Source organism: Engraulis encrasicolus, chromosome 18, assembly GCF_034702125.1.
Source record: "Engraulis encrasicolus isolate BLACKSEA-1 chromosome 18, IST_EnEncr_1.0, whole genome shotgun sequence".
In the NCBI taxonomy this organism is placed as follows: Eukaryota; Metazoa; Chordata; class Actinopteri; order Clupeiformes; family Engraulidae; genus Engraulis; species Engraulis encrasicolus.
Genome location: NC_085874.1, coordinates 30533196 through 30558195, shown reverse-complemented (window position 1 = coordinate 30558195; position 25000 = coordinate 30533196). Strand labels below are relative to the sequence as shown.

Genomic DNA, 25000 nt, shown 5'->3' with positions numbered 1-25000 from the left:
ATGTGGGCCAGTGGTGTAGTCTACTTTTTTATGGTGGGTATACTGTATATTTGAGCATTTTTTGAAGTGGGTATACTGTATATATTTGTGCTATTCAAAACAATGGATCAATACATTTTAAGTGGGTATACTGATATCCCTGAAATATAGAAGTGGGTATACTCCGTATACCCGCGTTCTACGTAGACTACACCACTGATGTGGGCCAAAGAGGACAGTTCTTATTGTGATAATTGCAATTCCTCTAGATGTTTCCTCGACTAAGTTGGTTATATTTATTTTACCCATGTGAACAGTCAGTAGTAATTGCATATTCAGTGCTGTCTGTATGCTTCCAGTCATCATAGCACAGCAATATGGGACTGTGTTATATGTCCACTGGATGGATGGACGCTTTTCAGCACTATGAGGACCAATTTTCGATACAAATCCTCTGTTTTACAGCATCAAGAGCACTAAGTGCCTTAGCGCTAAAAAGATGCCGACAGAGAACACTTTTTGACGTTGTGCTCTGGGCACTGCGAGTTGAAATTCTCCCACCCTGCCACACAAACGTAGCTCGCCAATGTCGGGATTTGTTGTATCGGATCGGCCATATCTGTTTATACACCAATTCTTTGCTTCATTTTACTCCAACTTTATGGGTTTTTTTTATTAAGCTTATGTAATTTCTGTATTTTTAAAATGATCAGAAACAGATTGATGAGCAATCACGCCAAGATACCTGCCTGTAATTTATGTAGCCATTAAAGTAGCTGTAATACTCTACTCTACTCTACTCTACTCTACTCTACTCTACTCTACTCTACTCTACTCTACTCTACTCTACTCTACTCTACTCTACTCCACTCTCTCTACTCCACTCTCTCTACTCTACTCTCTGTACAGATTATTTGTTTTCTTTGCTTACATTCGACCATACCCCCCTTTACAACATAAAGATTGCTGTTTGAATTCAATCTCAATATCTTCCGCTCAATGTCTTCCGCTGCCTTTACTGTAGTCTATCATTGTCCTTCTTTCTCTCTCTGTCCTTTTCGTTCCCTCCTTTCCTTTCTCTCCTTTCTCTCCTCCTGTCCACATCTGTCGTTACCCTCCTCTATCAGTCGGACTTCGAAAGCCGCTTTGCTTTGCTGGCTGGCTGGCGAACTCTATCATGCAGGTTGACCCTGCCACAGCGCTGGTTACGAATAGACAGGTTTTTGGACAGAGAGAGAGAGAGAGAGAGAGAGAGAGAGAGAGACAGACAGACAGACAGACAGACAGGGGGAGAGAGAATCCCATTGAGGATTGACAAATACTGTATGTCTGAGCACCTCTCAGCAGCTGGAGGTCCAGCAGTGTATTTTTCTACCACATTCTATTTCATCCACTATACATCTATTCAAACGCACAGCTAGTTTGAAGTGACTGTTCATATTCAGATGTAATAATCACTTACCGGTCCCTTATTTATGTACCATACAGCATAAATTGTCTCTGAAATTGAATTTGTGTTTATATAGGTATTGTGTTTTATAGGTATTGAGTAGTGTGTGTGTGTGTGTGTGTGTGTGTGTGTGTGTGTGTGTGTGTGTGTGTGTGTGTGTGTGTGTGTGTGTGTGTGTGTGTGTGTGTGTGTGTGTGTGTGTGTGTACATCGATGCGTACATCCATGCATGTGTATGTGTTTACATAACACATGTCTATCTGTTTGAATATCACATGACTCTCTCTGTCTCTCTGTTTGTTTGTCTCTTGTTTGTGTGTGTGTGTGTGTGTGTGTGTGTGTGTGTGTGTGTGTGTGTGTGTGTGTGTGTGTGTGTGTGTGTGTGTGTGTGTGTGTGTGTGTGTGTGTGTGTGTAGATAACAAGTACGCCCCAGCGGTGAGCCTGAATGGCTTGGTGTACATCCTGGGCGGAGCCTATGCGCGGGCCACCACCATCTACGACCCCTACAAGGGAAACATCAAGGCCGGACCCAACATGAACCACTCACGCCAGTTCTGCAGGTAGCACACACACACACGCACGCACGCACGCACACACAGACACACACACACACACACACACACACACACACACACACACACACACACACACACACACACACACACACACACACACACACACACACACAGAGACACGCACACACACACACACAAACACACAAACACACACACAGACACACACACACACACACACACACACACACACACACACACACACGCACGCACACACACACACACACACACACACACACACACACACACACACACACACACACACACACACCAACGCAAATGCACATGCACAGCACAACACAACACAGCACAGCACAGCACAGCACAGCACAGCACAGCACAGCACAGCACAGCACAGCACAGCACAGCACAGCACAACACAGCACAGCACAGCACAGCACAACACAGCACAGCACAGCACAGCACAGCACATCACAACACAACACAGCACAGCACACCACAGTCTTCCCTCCAAACCCTATAGACCCCTAACCAGCAGCCCAGCTCCAGCTGAGAAGCTGCTGCTGCACGCGTGCACATAATCACCTCACTCAAACCCTGACAGCCCTGAGCCGGGCTGATTGTTTATGCTGAGCGCAATAACTGTGAGGCAAGAAAGAAAGCTATGGTGGCGTTCCCGGGGAGCCGGTGACATGCGATGTAAACAAAACGGAGAAGCTGTCAAACACCAGCAGCCTGCCGTGCCGGGCTGGGACACAGATTCGCCTCTGATTGGTGGCGTGGAAACAGGGAAGAGGGAGTGGGGAAGGGGTGGGGGGGAAAAGAAAGGAGCTTGCTTTTCTTTTTGTTTGGGGTGGAAATGAAAGGAGAGGAGAGGAGAGGAGAAGACACAGGTGGAAAGGAAAGAAGAGGAGAGGAGAGGAAAGGAAAGGAGAGGGGAGGAGAGGAGTAGAAAGGAGAGGAGAAGAGAAGAGAAGAGACGAGACGAGACGAGACGAAAAGGAAGGGAAGGAAAGGAAGGGAAACGAAAGGATAGAAGGGGAGAGGAGAGAAAAGGAAAGGAAAGGAAAGGAAAGGAAAGGAAAGGAAAGGAAAGGAAAGGAAAGGAAAGGAAAGGAAAGGAAAGGAAAGGAAAGGAAAGGAAAGGTGAGGAGAGAAAAGGAAAGGAAAGGAAAGGATAGAAGAGGAAAGGAGAGGAGAGGAGAGGAGTGAGGCGGAAAGGAAGGGAAGGAAAGGAAGGGAAGGAAAGGAAAGGAAAGGAAAGAAAAGGAGAGGAGAGGAGAGGAGAGGAGAGGAGAGGAGAGGAGAGGAGAGAAGAGAGACAGAGACAGAGGATCAGGGAGGGAGATCACGTATAGAGGAAAAATTTGAGAAATAAACAGATGTGGGTTTGTGGGGACACAGACAGGGGGAGTGAAAGCAGAAAGAAGAGAGAGGTAGGGAGGACAAGATTTATAGAAGAGGCATGGGTATGAATGGAAAGAGATGGAGAAAATGAAGGGAAGATGGAATAGATGGGATAGATGTAAAGGTTAAGAGAGGGAGCAAGAAGTGTGGAGAGAGGGAGGTAGAGAGAGGTGGACAGAGATGGGAAGGGGGTCGCTCTGTGGTGATGAACAGAGGTTTAATATAGCCTGATTATCATCGACTTTCAAATCTCTTCGAGACTTGGTCTGACCAAGAGCATAACAATTAACGTTTCACAAACAGCATGGTTGACCCGCTTCCCTAGATTTGCTACTGGTTGACCGGTGTCTGACAAAGTGGGAGGAGTTCCTCCTTTATGGGAGATCAGAAACATATTTACATTGCTCTTGGCCTGACTAGGTGTTGCGTCACTAGGAGGGCATGGCCTGGCTAGGTTTAACACTCCTTTATTGCAAACTAACGCCACTGATTAAAAGTGTGCTTTACACAATGTGTTGATCTTTCCATTCCATTTCAGAAGGGAGTAACCCCCCCCCCCCCAATAAATTACCACGAGTATCAGTTTAGCGCCATCACAAATTGACCAAAAGGCTTTTATCAACACACCATTTTTCTCCAACAAAATACCCGTAACATCTTCTGTCAGTGAACTCAATTAATATCCTGGCTTCAGCGAGAGTCTTAAACAAATCAGTTTGCCCACCATTTTTCCTTCCTGCTCCTGCCGCTAACATTTCCAGACAGCCATTTTGGCTTGCCCAAGCAGAACATTCAGACAGGTGCACACATCTCTTTGGCGGTGAAGACACTGAGGATTGAAGAGTAATGGAAGAGGACGTTGTGTGGTGATGAAGAGAGATAGAGGGAGAGAGAGAGACAGAGAGAGAGAGTGAGAGCGCGAGAGAGATAGAGAGATAGAGAGAGAGAGTTAGAGAGAGAGAGAGAGAGAGAGAGAGAGAGAGAGTGAGAGCGCGAGAGAGATGGAGAGAGAGAGAGAGAGAGAGAGAGAGAGAGAGAGAGAGAGAGAGAGAGAGAGAGAGAGAGAGAGAGAGAGAGAGAGAGAGAGCAGGACAGGAAAATGCTTTGCTGGACGCATGGAAAACGAAACAATAGAGGAAGAGAGGGATGAGGTTTTATGGGAACAGAGGATTGAGATGGTGGAGAGGGATGGAGGAGAGGATTCAAATACATGTGAGCAGGTAATGGAGGGATGGAAGAGGCTTTGTGGTGATGCAGAAAGAGTGATGGAGAGAGAAGGAGAGATAGAGAGGGACGAAGAGATAGAAGAATCCAAGGAAAGATAAGCGGACAGAATTACAGTTTTTCTTGATCGCTTTAACACAATTTTTTAAACTGACTCACACAAAGTCGTCATGATCACTATTCCAGCAAAACAAAAGACACGTTGTGCATATGTGTGAACACATTCTTGTTCACTTGACATATTTCCCATTCATATAACACAGTTTTTGCTAAACAGTTAACGCATGTGCCATCTAAGTAGTGCACATTTCATTGTTTAAGTTCTAATAACCATACAGAAAAATCTACTCCTGACTTTTAGAAACTACCATCAGCTGTGTGAACACACCAGAGCACCTATTTGACACTCCTTCTCAAAAATCTTAATTTAGCAATCAGTCTTTATACACAGTGTCTTCTTGTTTGTTCTTGGCATGGAGTTTTTTTTTGCAAATTTGTTGTAAGTGCATTCTCGTACTGCAACATCATATTTTACTTTACACATATTTTCTGTAATACTGTTATCAGCCATTAGTACATTTTTGATTACAGTTGTAAAAAAAAAGGAAAACAAACAAAAACAAAACAAAAACTACATCAAAGCATTCTGATTTTCAATCAAATTCTTTGCAATAAGACATTATTGTTACACGGACCCACTACCTAGCCTATTGACAATTTTACATAAGAAAAGACACACAACTCAAATCTTTATGCAAAGCATTTACTGGGCCAGCTATCTCTCAGTCAGTAGACCCTGATCAAGCAGAGTCAGTGGCTAAGTAAAAGAAACAACAATGGAACTGGCTTGAAAGTTATGTAATTGATAACAGTGTTAAATAACGGCAAATTGTGTCAACATGATAGCCGTGTTTTGGATTTTTACGACCATTGTGTAATGACTGACTGGGAGTGTTCATACACTGCTATGCATTGTGTATTGGACTGACGACAGAGTTTGCTTTTATTGCATATGTTAAATATTTTGGAAACGTAGTAGCCTTTTGCAAACAAAGATGTTGTATTTGGAGAATCGGCTTAACTGGTTAGCCCGTTGCGTGAACTGGTATGAAAATGTGCTTTTTGGAGTGACGACTGTGTCAAAGCAATCAAGAAAAACTGTAAAGCTTTGATGAACCATTCTAGACAGAGAGAGAGAGAGAGAGAGAGAGAGAGAGAGAGAGAGAGAGAGAGAGAGAGAGAGAGAGAGAGAGAGAGAGAGAGAGACGTGGAAGGGGCTTTGGTGGGATGCAGAAAGAGGTAGGACAATTGAGAGAGAGGGGGGGATATAAATCAATATGGGAAGAGTAAGAGAGAGAGGGGGGAAATAGGTAGAGAGAGCCAAGTCAAGACAGAGAGAGCGAAAGAAGAGGCTTTATTGGGATGTACAGAAGAAAGCAGAGAGATGAAAAGAGAGAAAGAGAAGGGGGAGAGAGAGAAAGAAGCAGAGAGATGAAAAGAGAGAAAGAGAAGGGGGAGAGAGAGAAAGGGGGAAATTAACATATAGAAGAAGTATGGCAGAGAGAGAACGAGAGGGAGGGAGAGAGAAAGGGAGAGAGAAAGAGACAGGAGAGAGAGAGAAAGGGAGAGAGGGAGAGAGAGAGAGAAAGAGAGAAATTAACATATAGGGAAATAGTGGTGTGGATCGGCACTGCCTTCACGATCCGATTTGATCACGATTCGGGAGGTGGGGATTCGATTCGATTCGATTCGATTCGATTCTATGCTATCCGATCCGATCCGATTCAATTCTACAATGCATTGCAATGCATTACATTTCTACTGAAAGCAAAGCAAATTTTTAATCAGTCATGATGAGGCAATACAAGTAGTCAGGTACTGAGCAACAATTTATTGGCTGTTTTATGTATCAGTCTGTATCAGTTAGTATCAGTCTTGCAATGTTTGAAGTGATTTATTTCATGTAACATTCATTTGCTCCTGAAATATCCATGGAAGTAATTGAAAGTTAAAAAAATTGCCGGATCTATTCTGGAACTTACAGGATCGATTCTGGATCGTCCATGCCTTGCATTGGATTGCATCGCCAAATCGATCATTGTTGACACCACTATAGGAAAAGTATGGCACAGAGAGAGAGAGACAGAGAGAGAGAGAGAGAGAGAGAGAGAGAGAGAGAGAGGGAAGAGGCTTTGTAGAGCGCTACGAGACTGAGGCAGAGTTCAGTCTAATCTCCAGTTAGCAGCTGCACCTACGCTACTGCACTCCAGCCACCAGCTTTACTCAGCCACCGCTACACTCCTACTAAACAAACAGCTTTACACAGGGGTGCCATCGTATGTGTCTGTGTGTGCGTGTGCGTGTGTGCGTGTGTGCGTGTGTGTGTGTGTGCGTGTGTGTGTGTGTGTGTGTGTGTGTGTGTGTGTGTGTGTGTGTGTGTGTGTGTGTGTGTGTGTGTGAGTGCGTGTGTGTGTGTGTGTGTGTGTGTGTTTGTGTGTGTGTGTTTGTGTGAGAGAGAAAGATTTTGTGCCAGTCTTTGTTAGAGTAGTTTTATACAGGATTTTCCTGTGTGTGTGCGTGTGCGTGTGCGTGTGTGTGTGTGTGTGTGTGTGTGTGTGTGTGTGTGTGTGTGTGTGTGTGTGTGTGTGTATGTAATATTTTTGAAGAAGAGTTTTATATGTGAGAACGAATGTACTGTATGCTTACGTTTATAGTTGTTTTTGTGTGCATGCATTTGTGTGAGTGTGTGTGTGTGTGTTTCCATGTGTCCATACATGGTTTGTGTGCGTTTAAAGGTCACCCTTTCCACTGAATACACACACACACACACACACACACACACACACACACACACACACACACACACACACAGACACAGAGTATAAAAGAACGAGCAGGGTGTCCTTGTGTGAATGAGTTTGTTTTTCAGTGAGCATGAGTTCCTCGCCTGATTGGAAAAGTGCTGTGCTAAATTGCCCACTCAGGGCTTCATATAGTAATCTTCACGCACGCACGCACGCACGCACGCACGCACGCACGCACGCACGCACGCACGCACGCACGCACACACACACACACACACACACACACACACACACACACACACACACACACACAGACCACTCAGGACTTCATGGAGTAATCTTCAGTCACCATGTTGCTAACAGCGACTTGTCCTATCAATACATCACCTTGTCCTTGCAAACACACAGGCACAGTTCTGTTTGTGCCAAGCAACAAGTATTGTATGAAAAGCTGGAAGGAAGGCTGAACTCACACACACACACACACACACACACACACACACACACACACACACACACACACACACACACACACACACACACACACACACACACACACACACACACACACACACACACACACACACACACACACACACACACACACACACACACACACACACACACACACACACACACACCAGGTAATACAAGGTAGTACAAGAGGTCTTAGAGCAGTTCTGTAAGCCTGAAGTAGCTTTTTAAATAAACAATATTATCTATTGCATAACAAATCAGACAACATTAATACATGATGATCCATCCTTTATATATTCGATACCGCACACCCTCAAGGACCGCCTAAGGATGAGGGATATGTGGGGTGGCAGTGCAGTCAAGGCAAAGCAGATAAATGTGAATTCCACATTTCACATAAAGAGGCATCTCAAAGAGACGCAGAAAAATTAAATGATAAAAAACACAATCTGGGTAAAATCTGAAAATTGACAGAATAAATACAGGTATATTAGAGAAAGAAACAACATACTACCTCCAAAACTTTCAAGGTCCATTGGCCAAGGTTTTTGGACGTTTTTTTTCATTCTATTTCCCTTCGCAGTTCTCAGATTTTCTTTCTTTTTTTCTGTGCATCCCTTCCTCTTTTAGAGGGGTAGCATGGAATTGAGCTGAGAGAGAGAGCGAGATAGGCCTAGAGACACATTCAAGAGAATTGAATGAAACCCTGTTATGGAATTTAATTATTAAAGAATTTAATATTGTGTAGCATTTCATGTATGCACTATATACTCTACATATTTCAATGTTACATACTGTAATTTATGATTTGTAAGCATGGACATACATACAGTAGTTGACATAGTTGCCCAAGCAACGCCCCTACATGTAGAAATGTTAGGCACAGGCAGAGGCGATTCTAGGCTCAGCTGGGGCCCCAAGCGAAATGTCAAACGAACGAAAATTTGAAAGAAATTTGCCACTATTGTAGCAAATTGTGAGCTGTTATTCACCATTTAGGGGCTTAGGGGCCCCAAGCGGCTGCCTGGCTAGCCTGGTGACAAGATGCGCCTCTGGGCACAGGAAGAATACATTCATACTAAGACTAATGCCTCTTTTCCAATGCCGTTTTTCTGGTACAGCTACAGCTCGACACAGCGCGACACGGCGACCACTTTTTTGCTCTTCGAGTGAACTGTGCCGTGCCTATTTGAAAAGCCAAGAGTGCCGGCTGAGTCGTGCTGTGTCGAGCTGTATGCCTACCAGAAAACCGGCAGTGGAAAAGAGGTATTAGTGGAGAGATATAAGTACATTACATTACATTAGTATTTAGCAGACGCCTTTGTTCAAAGCGACTTACAAGGAGCAATTTAAACAAGAACAGGGTAAGGCACAGTGTACAGTTGCAACACTGATAGCATTGTCCTTCAAAGAGTAAAGAAGAGGACAATGCATTAAGTAGAGGGTAGAGGTAGTAGAGGGTAGTTGCAGTGCAAAGAGCATCTGGTGTGGTGTCAGTTGCCCCTTAGCCCTGTCTACCCTTCATGTTCTCTAGTCTGTTCTCAGCAGGGGCGGCGCTATAGGGGGGGGCAAGCAGGGCATTTGCCCCTACTGTGCCCAGGGCCCTCCTGTATGGGGGTTGGGGGCCCTATTGTGAGCATGGCAGGCCGTATGGGGGGCCCTATCAGTGTTTTGCCCTTTGGCCCTGTGTGCAATTGTTTTCAGCAACTGGCTCTCGGCCACAGTGACACCTGTGAGGCCTGCAGTGATAACTAACACACCTGGCCAGCCGATCGCAATGGACTGGAGCACATGGCACACACACACACACACACACACACACACACACACACACACACACACACACACACACACACACACACACACACACACACACACACACACACACACACACACACTACAGGGAGATTGTTTTTGTTGCCTACTGTGAATGGCCATGGCCAGTATTTGGTTATTTATTTGATGTTTGTGATCAAAAGTCTGAGCATGTTGCTGCTGTGTCAGCTGGCAGAGAAGCGACTGTTTCCTTTCTTTTTTTTCTCACCAATTTCATGGTGCAACCCAGGACCAGACACATTCAAATATGACCAGCATTTATGTTCAAGCCAATTATTAAACGTTCCGGATCAAAGCTCTGATTCATTATTTTGATGATGATACATACTCCCGTGAGAGGTCTGGATGGTGACACCTGGACACCCTGCAGCAATGTACACACATACCTTTTTAGCCGGCAGCCATGGAATAGACCACATGAGATGACTTAAGACTCTTTTCCACTGCCCGTTTTGTACCCGGTACAGCTCAACACAGCTCAACTCGGCTGTGTGTGCGTGCGTGCTCGCGTGCGTGCTGTGTGTGCATTTGTGTGCGTGCGTGCGTGCGTTCGTGTGCGTGTGTGTGTGTGAAACTCATGTAGAACATGGGATTCCCTTGACGCATGTGGATAGATGCCTGTCATGTCTGAGAGAGACATGTCTGTTATGCTTGTGTCTTCTATGTGGGAATTTCCAATGTCTTTTACAGTATTGTTGTTATTGATTGAGTCTCTGAAGGTCTCTAAGATGCTAAGATGCGTCTCTGAGAACTGATGATCTAGTACAGTAGGCCTAAACTGGATAGTTTGCATCCATAGTGTTTGATGAGCTTTAAAGGTCGTTTTTATTTGTGTGTTTTAGATTTTCTAATTTAAGATATAGTTTGGTCGATTGTGGGTGTTGATTGCAGATGAATGTGCTTCTGATTATTGGGTGATCTTTCTAGATCTTAGTTTCCTATTTGAGATGCACCTCCTGCACCAATAAACAATGGATTGCATATTCTCACTGCAACCTCAAACAGCGACCCAAACATGTTTATTCTCTACCTTAGAAGCTGGTATGTTGTCAAGTTTAACAGAAGGACTGCACATATTATGTGTTGATGTGTAGACCTTCAAAGGTAGAAAAGAACACGAGATGTTTCTTTTTAAAAGCCAAAGACAGCCAAATGTCACAACATGTGCAATCATTCTGTTTAACTTGACTATCATAATATTGAGTCAATGTGTGTGTGTGGTGATGTAAGCCTGTCTTGATTTAGATGTTCAAAGTGTTAAGTGTTGGTAATTACGTACAGTATGTTGTCACTGGTTATACTGAAAACAAAATCAAAGAGTAAATGTTGCAGATTCAGAAAACTCACCTCCATCTCTCTCTCTCTCTCTCTCTCTCTCTCTCTCTCTCTCTCTCTCTCTCTCCCCCTCCTTTTCTCTCTCTCTGCATAGCGCGGTGATCCTGGATGGGAAGATCTATGCCACCGGCGGTGTGGTGAGCAGCGAGGGGCCGGTCCTGGGCAGCATGGAGGTGTTCGACCTGAGCTCCAACGCCTGGACCCTACTGCAGAACCTCCCCTGCCCCCTCTTCAGACATGGCTGCGTCGTCATCAAGAAGTACATCCAGAGCGGCTGACACATAGCCGCGCGGAGAGGCGCCGTCTCAGCATCCCCACTCCAGTCCTTTCCTCTCCTGGCCGTTTCCTTTCGGCCTCGTGCCTCAGTGTCACCCCCTCCTCCCGTGGAGGATACTACAACAACAACAAGGTTTCCCGGGCGACAACAAGGTTTCCCAGGCAACAACAAGGTTACCCAGACAACAGATTTTCCCAAGCCGCTGTCAAGCAGCGCAAAGACGCCTTTTAGGGTTTTTCCCTTTTTTCAGTACCCTGACTGCAAACGGGAGAGTTCAGTTGCGGATTATGTTTTTGTGAGATAGTAAATGAAAAAAAACGTATTGTATTGAACTGTCGGTGATGATGTGGAGGGAGTCCAGAGGAAGCACTGGAGGGGGGTATTGAGATGTGCCCAGAGAGACAACATCATGGACACCAGGATGGGGCAGAATGGACTGTGGGATTGTCTGGACAGGGAAGGTCAATAGACCCGGCTCAATGGACCTGGCTGGCTTAGCTGGGCCCAATTTAATATATATATATACCTTATACATGTGTTACATGGGTAAACACAGTGTTGTGAGGAGGGGCAAGACACTGGCAGCCAACCACGTGAGCTTATTTTTTGACCGCCAGCGGTTTCCAACAATCAGAGGTTGAGTTGTGCGCAGCTAGAGTCGCGCAGCCTGGAGAAAACAAACATTTAGCACCCATGTATGGCTACCCCAAACACCTCCCAAACTACTGCCATAGCTGGAATGGTGGCATGTCACAGCAAAGAATCCTACAAGACACCTCCTACAGCACCATGGAGCATTGGTAGCACATGGAGCATTGAGCATCGGTAGAACATCACTGACCTGCCAATCTTCTTTTGGCCCGTCTCTTGAGTGTAAAAGGAAGTGACGTCATCCATCTCTTCAACTGTATTTGGCCTCAGAATTTCATAATGACCATCACAGAGAAATGACATCAGACAGCCACAGTCTGTCTTAAGCTAATGCCATGTCCCCTCTTATATGAACCCTTCTATAGCATCTCATTCAACGCCTCCAGGCCTCCAGTGTCTCTGCATCATTCCTCTCTTGGCAACGCGTCCCCATCAGTGTGTGTGTGTGTGTGTGTGTGTGTGTGTGTGTGTGTGTGTGTGTGTGTGTGTGTGTGTGTGTGTGTGTGTGTGTGTGTGTGTGTGTGCCCGCGTGTGTGCATGTGTGTGTCTATATGTGTGTTTGTGCACATGTGTACAAACTTGAGTGTCCCTGGTTTGTGTATGTCTGCAAGAACTTGTCCCCAACAGCAGAGACGTGAGAGGGGGGGGGGGGGGGGGATAATTGGGGCGTGAACCATGTCACAAAAATCACTGAGGAAGCTGTGATGATGATACCTGATGGACCACAATTGTGTGTGTGTGTGTGTGCGTGCGTGTGTGCACGGGCATCTGCCGGGTCTGGGGAACACAGGGTTGAATCCTTTCTTTAAAGCATATCAGGAACTGAACTCTCTCTGTACTGTGACCTTTTCTAAAACTACCGTCTGAATCTGAAGCACAAACATCCCCAGACTGGTGGATGAGAAGGGGAAATGGAATATCTTCGCTCCACATCCCATCTGCCCATCAGTCTATCTGCCTAAATGCTCTCTCTGCTCCTGTCACTCCTATCAAGGCTGTATGTCTGTGTGTCACTCCCTGTAATCTATGTCTATTTTCTATGTCTATTTACATGTCTATTTTTCCTGCCTTTCTACATTTGTATTTTCTTGTCTCTCTGGCTGTTCCTTTTTCTCAGTCAAGCAGCGTTGCCTTTGTTTGATCTTGGCTTACTATTCGCCTGTTACCATTTTCTCAGTCTAATCCAAGTGCTTTTGTTGACCTTTTGCCTTTCCCCCACCCCTTGTTTTTATCAAACCTTTATTAATCTGTCTTTTCTAGATTTCAAATGTTTGTTTGGCGCTGTAATCACAATTGACGGTATTTTAATATGGCCCTTCATCTGCCAGAGTGACCATTTCTGTAACAGCCCGACTCCATTCCACCCTGCACCCCCAACCTTTGGCCGTGTTCGTGATGGTGCAGTGCTGCGTTTGCTGGGTATTTCGATGCACTCTGGTTCTAACCAGGGGGTCGTTTCTCGACAGTGCCTTTGCTAACGACTTTAGCCATTTTGTTCGTTCTTAAGACCAACGTTGTAACCAAGGTCTTGAGTTGGTCTTAAGTTGTTCTTAAGTTGTTCTTAAGTTGTTCTTAAGTTGGTCTTGCGTCTAAAGACCAACTGAAGACCAACTTAAGACCAACTTAAGACCAACTCAAGAGCAACTTACGACCAACTCAAGACCAACTTAAGACGGTTAGCAAAGACAAGAATCGAGAAACGGACCCCAGAATGCACTGAAATGGCAAAGTGTGCATGTGCGCTGGCCAGCAAAAGTGGCACTGCCTCAGCCTGAACGCAGCCAGTCTTAATGCTTTACACTAGGCGTATTCAACCGCTGGACTGGCTTGCTTCGTTCATGGCTTGCTTTGGCGTTCATTTTGATTGGCCGAAACGCGCACGGCTCTGCAACGTTCTATGTGTTTGGGACACAGCCATTGTGGGAGTGGAACCCTGGGTCTGATTGGCTGTAACAGGGGTTAAGGCGGGCCCATACACCACAGGAGTCCAATCACAGTGAAGCCTCCAACCAGGAATCCGTCCTTTTGTTCCCGCCCCCTCCAGTGAGAGCCAATGGGAGGAGCCATACTGTATATTTGTGAAGGAGATCTGTATATTTTCCAACACCAGAGGAGGGGTTATTCTGTATAGACCTTTTTAGATATTGACAAAAAAACATGATGGACTTCAAAAATGTCTGTAAATCTGAACCCCACAAATTTACATATGTTGTTAAGGCTGAAAATCGTAATACATACTCTTGATTAAAAAAACACAATCTGTTTGTCTTGTTCTATTTATTTTGTATGTGATTCAAATACAGAAACCAAGTACATTTCTGCATGGTGGGAGTTTCTTATGAAGTTGTCAACATTGTGATAAGCACGAGGTACAGTATCTTGAAAAAAGTTGCTTCTGTAACAAAAGTAACAAATCCATTTGTTGCTAAACTCTTTTTATCCAAAAGCGAATTACAATTATTTACAGGGTATTGGCTATGGTCCCTGGAGCGATGTGGAGTTTGGGTGCCTTTCTCTAGTGCACTTCAACCAATAATTGGTTTGGGAGGGATCTGACAACATTCTGATCCCCAAACCAGCTCCCTAACCATAAGGCCATGGCTGCCTAGCCTATACACACATTTGCGCAATACATTAATGCACAAACTTCTTCCAACTCTATGAGGGTTCCTGGTGTCTAAGGAAGAAGTGCAGTCCTTTCAAGGGGAGCAGATACTGTACATCGACATCTAAGAGCGCCTACAACCCACATTGAAAGAAAGAGACAGAGAAAGCATTCCTTCACAACACATACATCAAGATACAAACACGCACACACGCACACACACACACACACTCACACACATATGACTGTGTGTTAGCCGGAGGAACCTGCTGACATGGGGTGGCAATGAGCCCCACAATGAGATGCCCCACACAATTACGCCGGCGTCTCGGGTTCGATTCCGACCCGAGGTCCTTTGCCGATCCTTCCCTCCTCGCTTCCCACTCCTGTTTCTCTCGACTGTCCTGTCTGCTTAATAAAGGTGAAAGGTCCCAAAAAAGATCTTAAAAATGGCCATTGATTGAGGACACTGCTCAGGATCTGTGAATCTAACTGACAAGACCATGCTGGAGGCCCAGGGGCCACACGACGCACCTCCTCGCTCAGTGAGGCCTGCAGATAAATCACAATTAAAAAAAATAATAATAAAGACCAGATTTCTTTTAAACCACCACTGAATCAATTATACTATATGCAATTGTATTATTGGCTGGGGGTTCACATGCACCCCCCTTACTTTTTCATTCCCATGTCTAGCAATCACAATAAGGTGTGTTAACATTGCGGCAAATTCTCCCATTGGTGTTTTTCAGAGATTATGTTGGAAACAGCGATTAGTTTGTTCATCCGTATGGCCCTCTAATGGTGGCAGTGAGAAAACGTGGGCTGTCTTATCATGAAAGTTGCCTGTCCCTGGTCTAGAGCGTTTACAGCCAGGGCTAGAGATATATAGTAAATATATTTGACTGAATTCTGCAAAGAGCGAAGTAGTTTGATGTCCTTGGAGATTGTGTGCTGTTCGTCACAGATGTTAAAACACTTCAAATAATATCTCAAGTTCAGGATTTCAAAAATGGTGTCTAAATATCAACAAGGTTAATCAAAAATCTTGAAATTCTTGTTTGACTGCAATCTGTGTGGTATCATTTTATTGGTAGACCTACAATGAGAGCACTGTTGCACATATGGACTAGGCATGCAAAAACAGCTGCTGTGCTACTTGTAATCAGAGGACACACCTGGAAAAGACAAACACTGTAAATGTGGCTGGGGAAGTCTCAAGTTTGTAGATGCAATGAAAACAGGGGACGCAGTGGACCACCTGGAGGCATTAGTTAAAGGGACACTGTGTGAGAGTTTTAGTTGTTTATTTCAAGAATTCATGCTGCCCATTCACTAATGTTACCTTTTTTATGAATACTTCACCTCCACCTTCAAATCCTAAGTATTCATTATGACAGGAAAAATGCACTTTTCATACAAGCGGGATCTTCTCCATGGTCCGCCATTTTTAATTTCCAAAAATAGCCATTTTTAGCTGCAAAAATGACTCCACTTGGATCATACTAGGAAATATTTGTTTATTACTTAGTAAACTTTCATGTAAAGATCAAATTTGGCTATAGGCAGCCCAGTTTCAATGAGCAGCATAGTTGCAGTACCCTTTCTGACCATTTCCTGCACAGTGACAAAAATCCAGTGCAGCATTCCCAAAATGACATGTTTTTACCTGTCCAATTCAACCAGGTGATCATTCAACCAGTCGATCATCAGATTGAATTGGACAGGTTAACCCTATACTGCTCACATTATTATCCCATCATGGAAAAAAATCTAACTGTGGTTTTTGTCACATAAAATTAACTTCTTAAGATATTTTTGCAATTTTTTTCAAAAAAAAAGTTTTTTGGGGGGGTACTTTTAGGTTTGTTGCCATATGGCAACATTGTGCAGTTACGGAAAGGATCCAGTGTACATTTTCCCTCCAAGACCAAACAAGGGTCATAAAACATTATGGCTTATTTTATAGAAATATAATTGTTTTATCTCAGAAAAACATTGAAAGTTTACCCACAAGTTCAAGGGAGTTATTTAACACATTTTTGCCACTGAGAGAACAAGTGAATACTGTTTATTACATGCCCGAAAAACAGTATTTCAGTGGTATTACTTTGACCAACCACCAATGAATATATTAGGTATTAACACAATATCTGTGCATAGATTTGCACAAAAATGTGTATGGTAACTGTCTATAATATGTACATGAACTGATTTAATTTTGGAAGCCAACACTTTCAAGATGGCCGACATTCAAGATGGCCGATTTGCGGGCCAGGCATCTTTCAACATAACCGACAGTTTATTTGTCATAACTTTTGAATGGATGCTTGGATTTACACTAAACCTTGTGTGATAACACTCTATAATGAGTAAATAAGCCATGTAAAATTGTGAGGCCAGTGCTTTCAAGATAGCTGAATTTCAAGATGGCTGACTTTGAAGTTGGCAATCTTTCGAGACGGCCTACCTTTTGTTTACGCCACAACTTTTCAATGGGTGCTTGGATTTGCAGTAAATCTTGTGTGTTAATAATATAATTGGTTTATGGGCTGTTTGAAATTTCGAGATTATGCTTTTAAAATGGCTGACTTTCAAAATGGTTGACTTTGTACAATAATTTTTGATCGGGTTGACAGATTTGCACAAACGTTGTGTGCTAATTAGCCTAATTATAACATACACATGAAGTCAAAACATTTTGGAGGCTTCAAATGGTCAAGATGACAATAGCTTTATGCTCTAATCTGGGGTTTGGGGATTTTTGTGGTATACCTCTGGCAGTCTGGGGAGGCTGCATAGGCCTTGTTCGCTTTTCTGCATGTACTCAGAGTGAAAGCTCATAAAACAGTTCTGTACACCTATTATAACATTTTTAATGTTCATTACAGACTGCCATTTACACTAATTATAAATATTATCAGTTATCAATCATTCAATCAATAAATAAATCAATTAATCAATCAATTAGAATTGGGTATTTGTATCAATACACTTTCCCTATTGACTGTCTTGTTCCATTACCGCACAATGTTGCCGTATGGCAACATACCTATTTTTCAACATAAAATGGAAATAATTTTAGTTGAAAACAAAACAAATGGTGAAAACAGATCATGACTAACTGTAGATCATCCCAATTTTTTTTTAAATTTTGTAAATATTGCAAAAAGTGTGAAAAATCTTGGCCAATGCCAGAGCAATCTGTCAAGGACACACGCTCATGTACAGTGAGGGAAAGAGCGAGCCTGGGGCAGTGTGTGGTGTCAGGTGATGTCAAGAAACCACATAATTGGATAAAACAAGGCCACACTTTCAATATGAAAACCAATCAGTATCTATTATTTATATTTAAATACCAGGAAATGCCAAAAGAATGGTATGTTGCCATATGGCAACACCGTGCAGTATAGGGTTAAAACAGGAATATGTGGCACTGGATAATGCAACTAATGAATACAGGTTGCCCATCAGTGATGTATAGGATAGTAATAGGTCGGAGGTCATATATAGGAATTCAAACGCATTTTATTGATTCACAAGCCAGGTGTTTTAATGCAAAAAAAAAAAAAAGAAATGAAAACAAAACAGAAGGTCATACAAAAAAAAATGAAAATGGAAAGCGCTTTAACATGAACAACAAATTTGCACCTTTATTTCAAGTATGTCACAGCAGTTTCTTTAAAATCTTTCGTGAAATTACAGTAAAATGTTTGCAGTTCAAAACTCCACGAAATTAATGCTGGGAGGGAAAGAGAAAGAGACTTTAGAGGTTTTCATTAGGGACTCTAGAGATGAAAAGCAAAAAAAAACAAAACATAAGAGTTCATAAATCATATCATAAATCATACCATAAACATATCTCGGAAATGCACACAAAAAAAGAGCAAAAAAATCACCCCAACCCCAACAAAACTACATCGGCATAGAGAGCATATTTTCTAATGTGATATTAAGTTACATTTTTGAAGGAAACAAACATGGAAAAAAGCAAACATGGCTCTGGCTACTGGACAAAGGACCTATACCTACTCTGCAATCAGTCCTACTCCACGCACACACACAAGCGCGTGCGCACACACATACGCACGCACGCACGCACGCACGCACGCACGCACGCACGCACGCACGCACGCACGCACGCACGCACACACACACACACGCACGCACGCACGCACGCACGCACGCACACACACACACACACACACACACACACCTACTCTGCAATCAGTCCTACTCCACGCACACACACACACACACACACACACACACCTGTGCCCCTGCTCATCTGGATCACTGCTGCAGGATACCCACTACAGGTGAGTTTGAATGAGATTGCTCCAGGTCTGGGCCAGCTGCGGGTGACTTTAGGCCGGAGGTTTCACTGCTTTGAAATACAGGCGAGGGAGAGCAGTGAAGACAACCTGCATAATGACCTTTCTAAACGACAGATTTCACCATGCAATCGCGTCAAACTGATAATGTGTTTGAGTGTGTGTTTGAGTGTGTGTGTGTGTGTGAGTGTGTGTGTACGCGCGCACATGTCTTTTGTCCAAAATACACACAGATTCGTCCTGACCCTTTCTATTTACACTGGTAAGAACAATGCTGTATCTATCCAAATGAGTAAAGGACAGCAGGACAAACCTGGTCCATGCGCCATGTTCACATTAGTAAGTTGGTGTGTCTATGAGAGTGCCTCGTGACTCTCACTCCAAAGTGTGTTGTATTGCGTGAGTCTGTGTGTGAGGGCCACGAGGCTCAGAGGAAATCACAGTAGGAATTAGAACACTACACTGACACACTACAGGGCTTAGTCTGGGAGCATGTGCTATGCTTTGCGTGTGTGTGTGTGTTACTGGAGAGAGAGAGGAGAGAGAGAGAGAGAGAGAGAGAGAGAGAGAGAGAGAGAGAGAGAGAGAGAGATTTTGTGTGTGTGTGTGTGTCTGTTGCTATTTAATTCTAACTTGTATTAGCTTGACACTCAGCTTCGTCCTTCTGTCCAGCAGTCTGTTACCAAAAAAAACGCAAGTAAAAACACAACCCAAATAATAGCAAACTCCAAATGCAAAGAAAGTCATGAAATCATGTCATCAAAACCATTGTAAATTACATCAGAAGGAATAAATAGATCAATCCAAGATGGCACCTGACCGTGATGCACAGCTGGCCAAGGGCGCAAATCAATTCGCCAAACTCGCGTCCTTTCCTCCCTCCTTTGACCTTGTGCCTCATTGTTGACTTGTGTCAAGTCAGTTCTACATTGGACTTTCATTCAGCATTCAACATACAACCGTGATCTGGTAAGACAAACAAGCCTGGTTACATATGAGGACATTTGTACATGTTTCAAAATTGGTTTGACCACAAGTCCTATACGTCAGATATATCACATTTTTATTTTGAATGTTAAAACAACATGCAATATATAACAGACTGAAGCCAAGTCAACAAGTCACAAATCAAACGTCAGAGTTTGTTGAACTGATTTGCACCCAAAGAGTTGGGCCACCCATTACTGCAAGATGGCGGCCAACCGATTAAGAAAAAAAAGAGACACCTGAGACCATGTAAACCTCTCATCTTTCCCTCTAGAAGACATACAAACATAATGAACAAACATAATAAACAAAACAGACAAAAATTGTACACCTGCTACATCAATGTGCTAGTTCGCTGTTCAAGCACAAACTTTAAAACTCCAGTAACAATGTTTTTTTTTCTTTCCAATTAGTTGCCTTATAAAAAAAAAGTACAAAAAGATTTACTGTATATTAGACTGTAAAACACTGCGTATAATCATCCTGTTAATAAATATTATAGATGAACGACAGAAAGAAGGATGAAGGGACAGAGGGAACGATTGAAGGAGAAAAATGAAAGTTTGTGTGTGTGTGTGTGTGTGTGTGTGTGTGTGTGTGTGTGTGTGTGTGTGTGTGTGTGTGTGTGTGTGTGTGTGTGTGTGCATGGTAGGGCAAATTCAAACGTCTGGCATTCGTAACAGCTGTAGTTTTGTGGAGATTTGGTGTGTTTGTGTGTATGTGTGTGTGTTTTCCTATTTGTGGGAATAGACTGAGGGCACCAATGAAACCTCTCTGGCACACGCACAGCTGGAACTCCTCTCTTGGTGAGGGCAGATGGACGAGGTAGCCATGTGTTTGCACTCTCCTGTCGAACTGCCGCTATACTGTATGCTCATTGGTTGAGATGTGAGGAGACTGTAGCACCCTTCTAGCCTACTTCCACAGAGGATGATAGAGCAAGAAGTGGAGGAGGAGGAGGAGGAGGAGGAGGAGGAGGAGAGGGAGAAGACGAGGAGGAGGAGAAGAAGAAGAGGTAGGAGGAATACTAAAAAGAGAGGAAGATGAGGAGACTGGAGAAGGAGGAGGAAAAGAGGACCAGGAGGTGGAAGAAGAAGAAGAGGAGGAGGAAAATGAAGAGGAGGAGACCAGACAGCAAGTAGTGGAAGGGGACACAGGGACAAAGGGAAAAGAAATAAGAAGAGTGAGGAGGAGGAGGAGGAGGAGGAGGAGGAGGTGGTAAGGAGGAAGAGGAAGATGAGGTCAGGAGTTGAGGGATGAGGGGGGAAGATAAGTGCCATAAAGGATGGAAGAGGAGCAGTGGATGGAGAAGGACGAGAAGAGGAGGGAGAGGAGAAAGAGGAGGTGAGACGTCAAAGTGCCACACAAACGTACTGTAAGCACTTGGCTAAAACTGGCTGTCTGACTGAGTGACAGAGGAGAGAACCCAAAAGACGAAATCAACAAAAGGAAATACAGATGAAGAATCAGGCATTACAAAATATAAAACAATGCAATCGGAGAGAATGAACAACGGCTATTTTGGGGGCATGTCATCAGCCAACAAAACATATATATTTTCTCAATATGGAAATATTACTATACAATTGCTCGTTTTGCAGTGTGTGTGTGTGTGTGTGTGTGTGTGTGTGTGTTAATGATGGCCACTAATAGTGATCTATCTAAGCTTGTCTAGACACACTAGTTTCTAAGCACCAGTCTTTACATGCCATTACTCCACCGAGGCCCAAGAAAGAGCTAAACAAATTTTAGTAGATTTTAGTTGGTGTGTGTGTGTGTGTGTGTGTGTGTGTGTGTGTGTGTGTGTGTGTTGGCTGTTATGTGCATAAGTGTGTTTGATGGGCTGATATGACTACATTCACGCGGTGCTTGACACTGTGTGTGTGTGTGTGTGTGTGTGTGTGTGTGTGTGTGTGTGTGTGTGTGTGTGTGTGTGTGTGTGTGTGTGTGTGTGTGGTCTAAGTCAAAGAGCAACACTACTATCATAGTACATGCTCAACCCTTCTGAAAACTGTTAATCTTAGTCACAATTTGGCTACAATACCTACAAACAGTAGCAAAGGTCATCTTGTCAAGGTGACATGAGGGTCATATGAAGGTCACAGGGTCAGCCCAACAGGTCATAAGGTCATCTTGTAAGCAAACCTGTCGTTAAACTAATCAAAAACCTTCACCTCACAGCTCTGGCGAAATCCGCTAAATAATAAATAGTTATAATTTCACTACAGATATATATTTTTAAACGCAGAATCCAATCAGAAGCTCTCTGAGGTTAATGCCATATGCAAGTGTGACGGGATATCTGCTAAAGACAATGACAATGGATAATACTACCCAACATTTTCAACAAAACAAACAAAAAAAACAAAACAAATTTTCTTCCCCAAATAAAGTCATCAGTGAAATGGTATTTTAGCAACAATGTATTTGTAGGCTTCCGAAGGGGGTAGAAAAAAAGGGGTGGCGGGCAAATGTGTGGGTTTGACTGGTTGAGAGAAGTGGCAGAAGGGGTTTTTGCAGGGGATAGGGTGCCATAACTGTAAAAAACGATGCCATAAACCAATCCCTGCTATGAAAAAGAGGATATGAAACTGCTGGTGAACAATTGTGCCAGTCTGTGTGAGTGTGTGTGCGTATGTGTGCGTGTGCGTGCGTCTGTGTGAGTTTGTGTGTGTGAGAGAGAGAGAGAGAGAGAGAGAGAGAGAGAGAGAGAGAGAGAGAGAGAGAGAGAGAGAGAGAGAGTGTGTGTGTGCGGGTGTGTGGGTGTGTGTGTGTGTGTGCACTTGTGAGAACTTCTCGTCACATTAGATAGAGGCAGGTGAGCGCTGTGACATCACACAATCTTCTGCGTTGTTCTTTTTTGTCTTTTGCCTTTTCTTGTTGACATTTTTTTGTTTTGTTTCCTGTTTTTGTCATCTGAGGAGAAAACGAGAGGAGCAGCAAACAGAATGATAGCACCCAGAAGCACCCAATAGCACCAAGAATGCCAGTCGACGTTGGCATGAGTGTGTTTGTTGTTGTTGTTGCTGTTGTGTGTTTGTGTGTGTGTGTGTGTGTGTATATGTCTATGAAACAGAAAGAGAATGTTTTTTCTTTTTTTTTTATGAAAGACTGAGCTGCGTTTGGTTCTGTTGATTCTGTCCAGAGTACCTGAGACGATAGCACCAAGTTCACCATATCCTCCTCTTCTTCTTTCTTTCTCTCCCCCCCCCCCCCACGTCTCTCACTTCCTCTTGTTCACCCTCCCACTCTCTCTCCCCCTCCCTCCCTCCATTTGTCCGTGTGCCGTTCTTGTCCTCGTTTGATTTGTTTAAGTTTTCGGTTGTCCTCGTTTAAGACTTCGACAGTACAACCTGCACGCCGTGGAGAAGAGAGGCGGCGCTTCTCTGTGTGGAGTCTTGAAGGGGGCAGGGTTTTGTGGCTCAGTAGGCTGGTCTTCTCTCTGCTCGGAGAGTCCGTGGTACGGTGCGCTGAAGTCCGCTCCGCTCCAATCCGCTCCGCTCGCACCTCTTTTACAGGAATGTTTCGAAATGCCGCACTCGCCTCTCCATGGCCTATGGGCACAGACACAAGTAAACAAACACACAAACAAACAGACTGATGAGTCATTCGCATAAATACACACGGGTAAACAAACTGTACAAACAACCCCACAGCCCTCAACACCATCAGTGCAGATATGTTTCATCAAGCACTGCAGCTTCTCATTAGGGTTACACTGCCTTTGAATGCAGCATTAGCCCAAGCCAACAATTTAAAACACATCATCCATTGGAAATGAGCCTGGCTGAGTCTATGTGAGATTTATGTGCAATTTGCAAGTCAGTCTTTTGCAAATTTACATTTATCCTGTTCATGTTTGTTAGTATGTGTGCTGCACCCCATTTAAAATCAATACTCTCCTGATTACCAGACATGAATGCACACACAATTTCTCTTTTTTTCTCAGATTTAGGGTTAGCCAGCACACACACACGCGCACACACACGCACACGCGCACACACACGCACACGCGCGCGCACACACACACACGCGAGCGAGCACACACACACACACACACACACACACACACAAACACATGCACATGCACGCACGCCCACTCAAACTCCTTGTCCTTGGCAACTCCACACATAAATCCCCATCTCACAAGTATGCAATCAACATCCCCCCTTACCCACTTACCAAACAACCTAAACCCGCCATACCAGAGCAATATGAACACACACTGCATGCATATTTCATCACCACCACCATAAAATATATAAATATTGTGTGCAATACTTGAGCATAGGTAAATGCAGCCATGATATTTAGGTGCAGGGCCATTATCTGGCTATTATGCATATGAGGGCAACCAGAGTTGTGGCTTTGGTTGAGGTTTTTCCAGATAAACGGCCTCAGAGTGCTTAATTGGCTTTGCGCTACACTCCCGTGGTTACAGTATGTTGCATTAGGGGAAAATCCATTTAATAAATACCAAAGTCAAGGAGCACAAATACATGCTGACAGATGAAGAGCTTTCATGTGTGGGCATATGCACAGAGACAGACAGACAGACAGACAGACAGACAGACAGACAGACAGACAGACAGACACACAGACACACACTTTCTCGGTCACAAACAGACACACATACATAAAAAATACACACTCGGACACAATGAGGGATTAAAGCCACTGAGGATGTACTGAGGATGGTCTGACTGAGACCGAAACGTTTGCACTGTTCAGTTGGGTAGCACAGAAAAAAATGTTTTACTCATGCAATAAAAGTACACTATTGCATCGGCATCCAAGGTGTGTGAATTCCCTTACTTGCTCCTATGATTAAAGTCAGGCAGCATATATTTGACAGGCGTTTCTGGAGCCTTCCTAGCATGCATGCGCACGCACATACACAGACTGGGTGGACGGTGTCTTTCTGGTGCGGAATGCCCGGGAGAATGGCTTTTGGCTTCTTAAAGTATCTCACACACACGCACGCACGCAAACACACAGAGGCTTCTGGCCGCGAACTTCTTTAAGTGTCACTCAGATGCTAATTTGGACAAATGGAATTTTAAGTGGGAGCAAGTCTGCGGCTCCTCACAGGCGAGCAATT

At 43.9% G+C, this 25000-nt stretch overlaps 2 protein-coding genes across 2 annotated transcripts in view; one reads left to right on the top strand and one right to left on the bottom strand.

The window, feature by feature from the left end:
- LOC134468205 (kelch-like protein 6) overlaps window positions 1-12345 on the top strand; it is a 435670-nt gene extending 423325 nt beyond the window's left edge. Inside the window, exons 13-14 of the mRNA XM_063222145.1 lie at window positions 1845-1989; window positions 11140-12345. Of these exons, the coding sequence (XP_063078215.1) occupies window positions 1845-1989; window positions 11140-11323 (329 nt within the window). The 3' untranslated portion in view covers window positions 11324-12345. The remainder of the gene's footprint in view (window positions 1-1844; window positions 1990-11139) is intronic.
- Window positions 12346-23170: 10825 nt separating this feature from the next.
- atad2b (ATPase family AAA domain containing 2B) overlaps window positions 23171-25000 on the bottom strand; it is a 139409-nt gene continuing 137579 nt past the window's right edge. Inside the window, exon 28 of the mRNA XM_063223422.1 lies at window positions 23171-23453. Within this exon, the coding sequence (XP_063079492.1) occupies window positions 23412-23453 (42 nt within the window). The 3' untranslated portion in view covers window positions 23171-23411. The remainder of the gene's footprint in view (window positions 23454-25000) is intronic.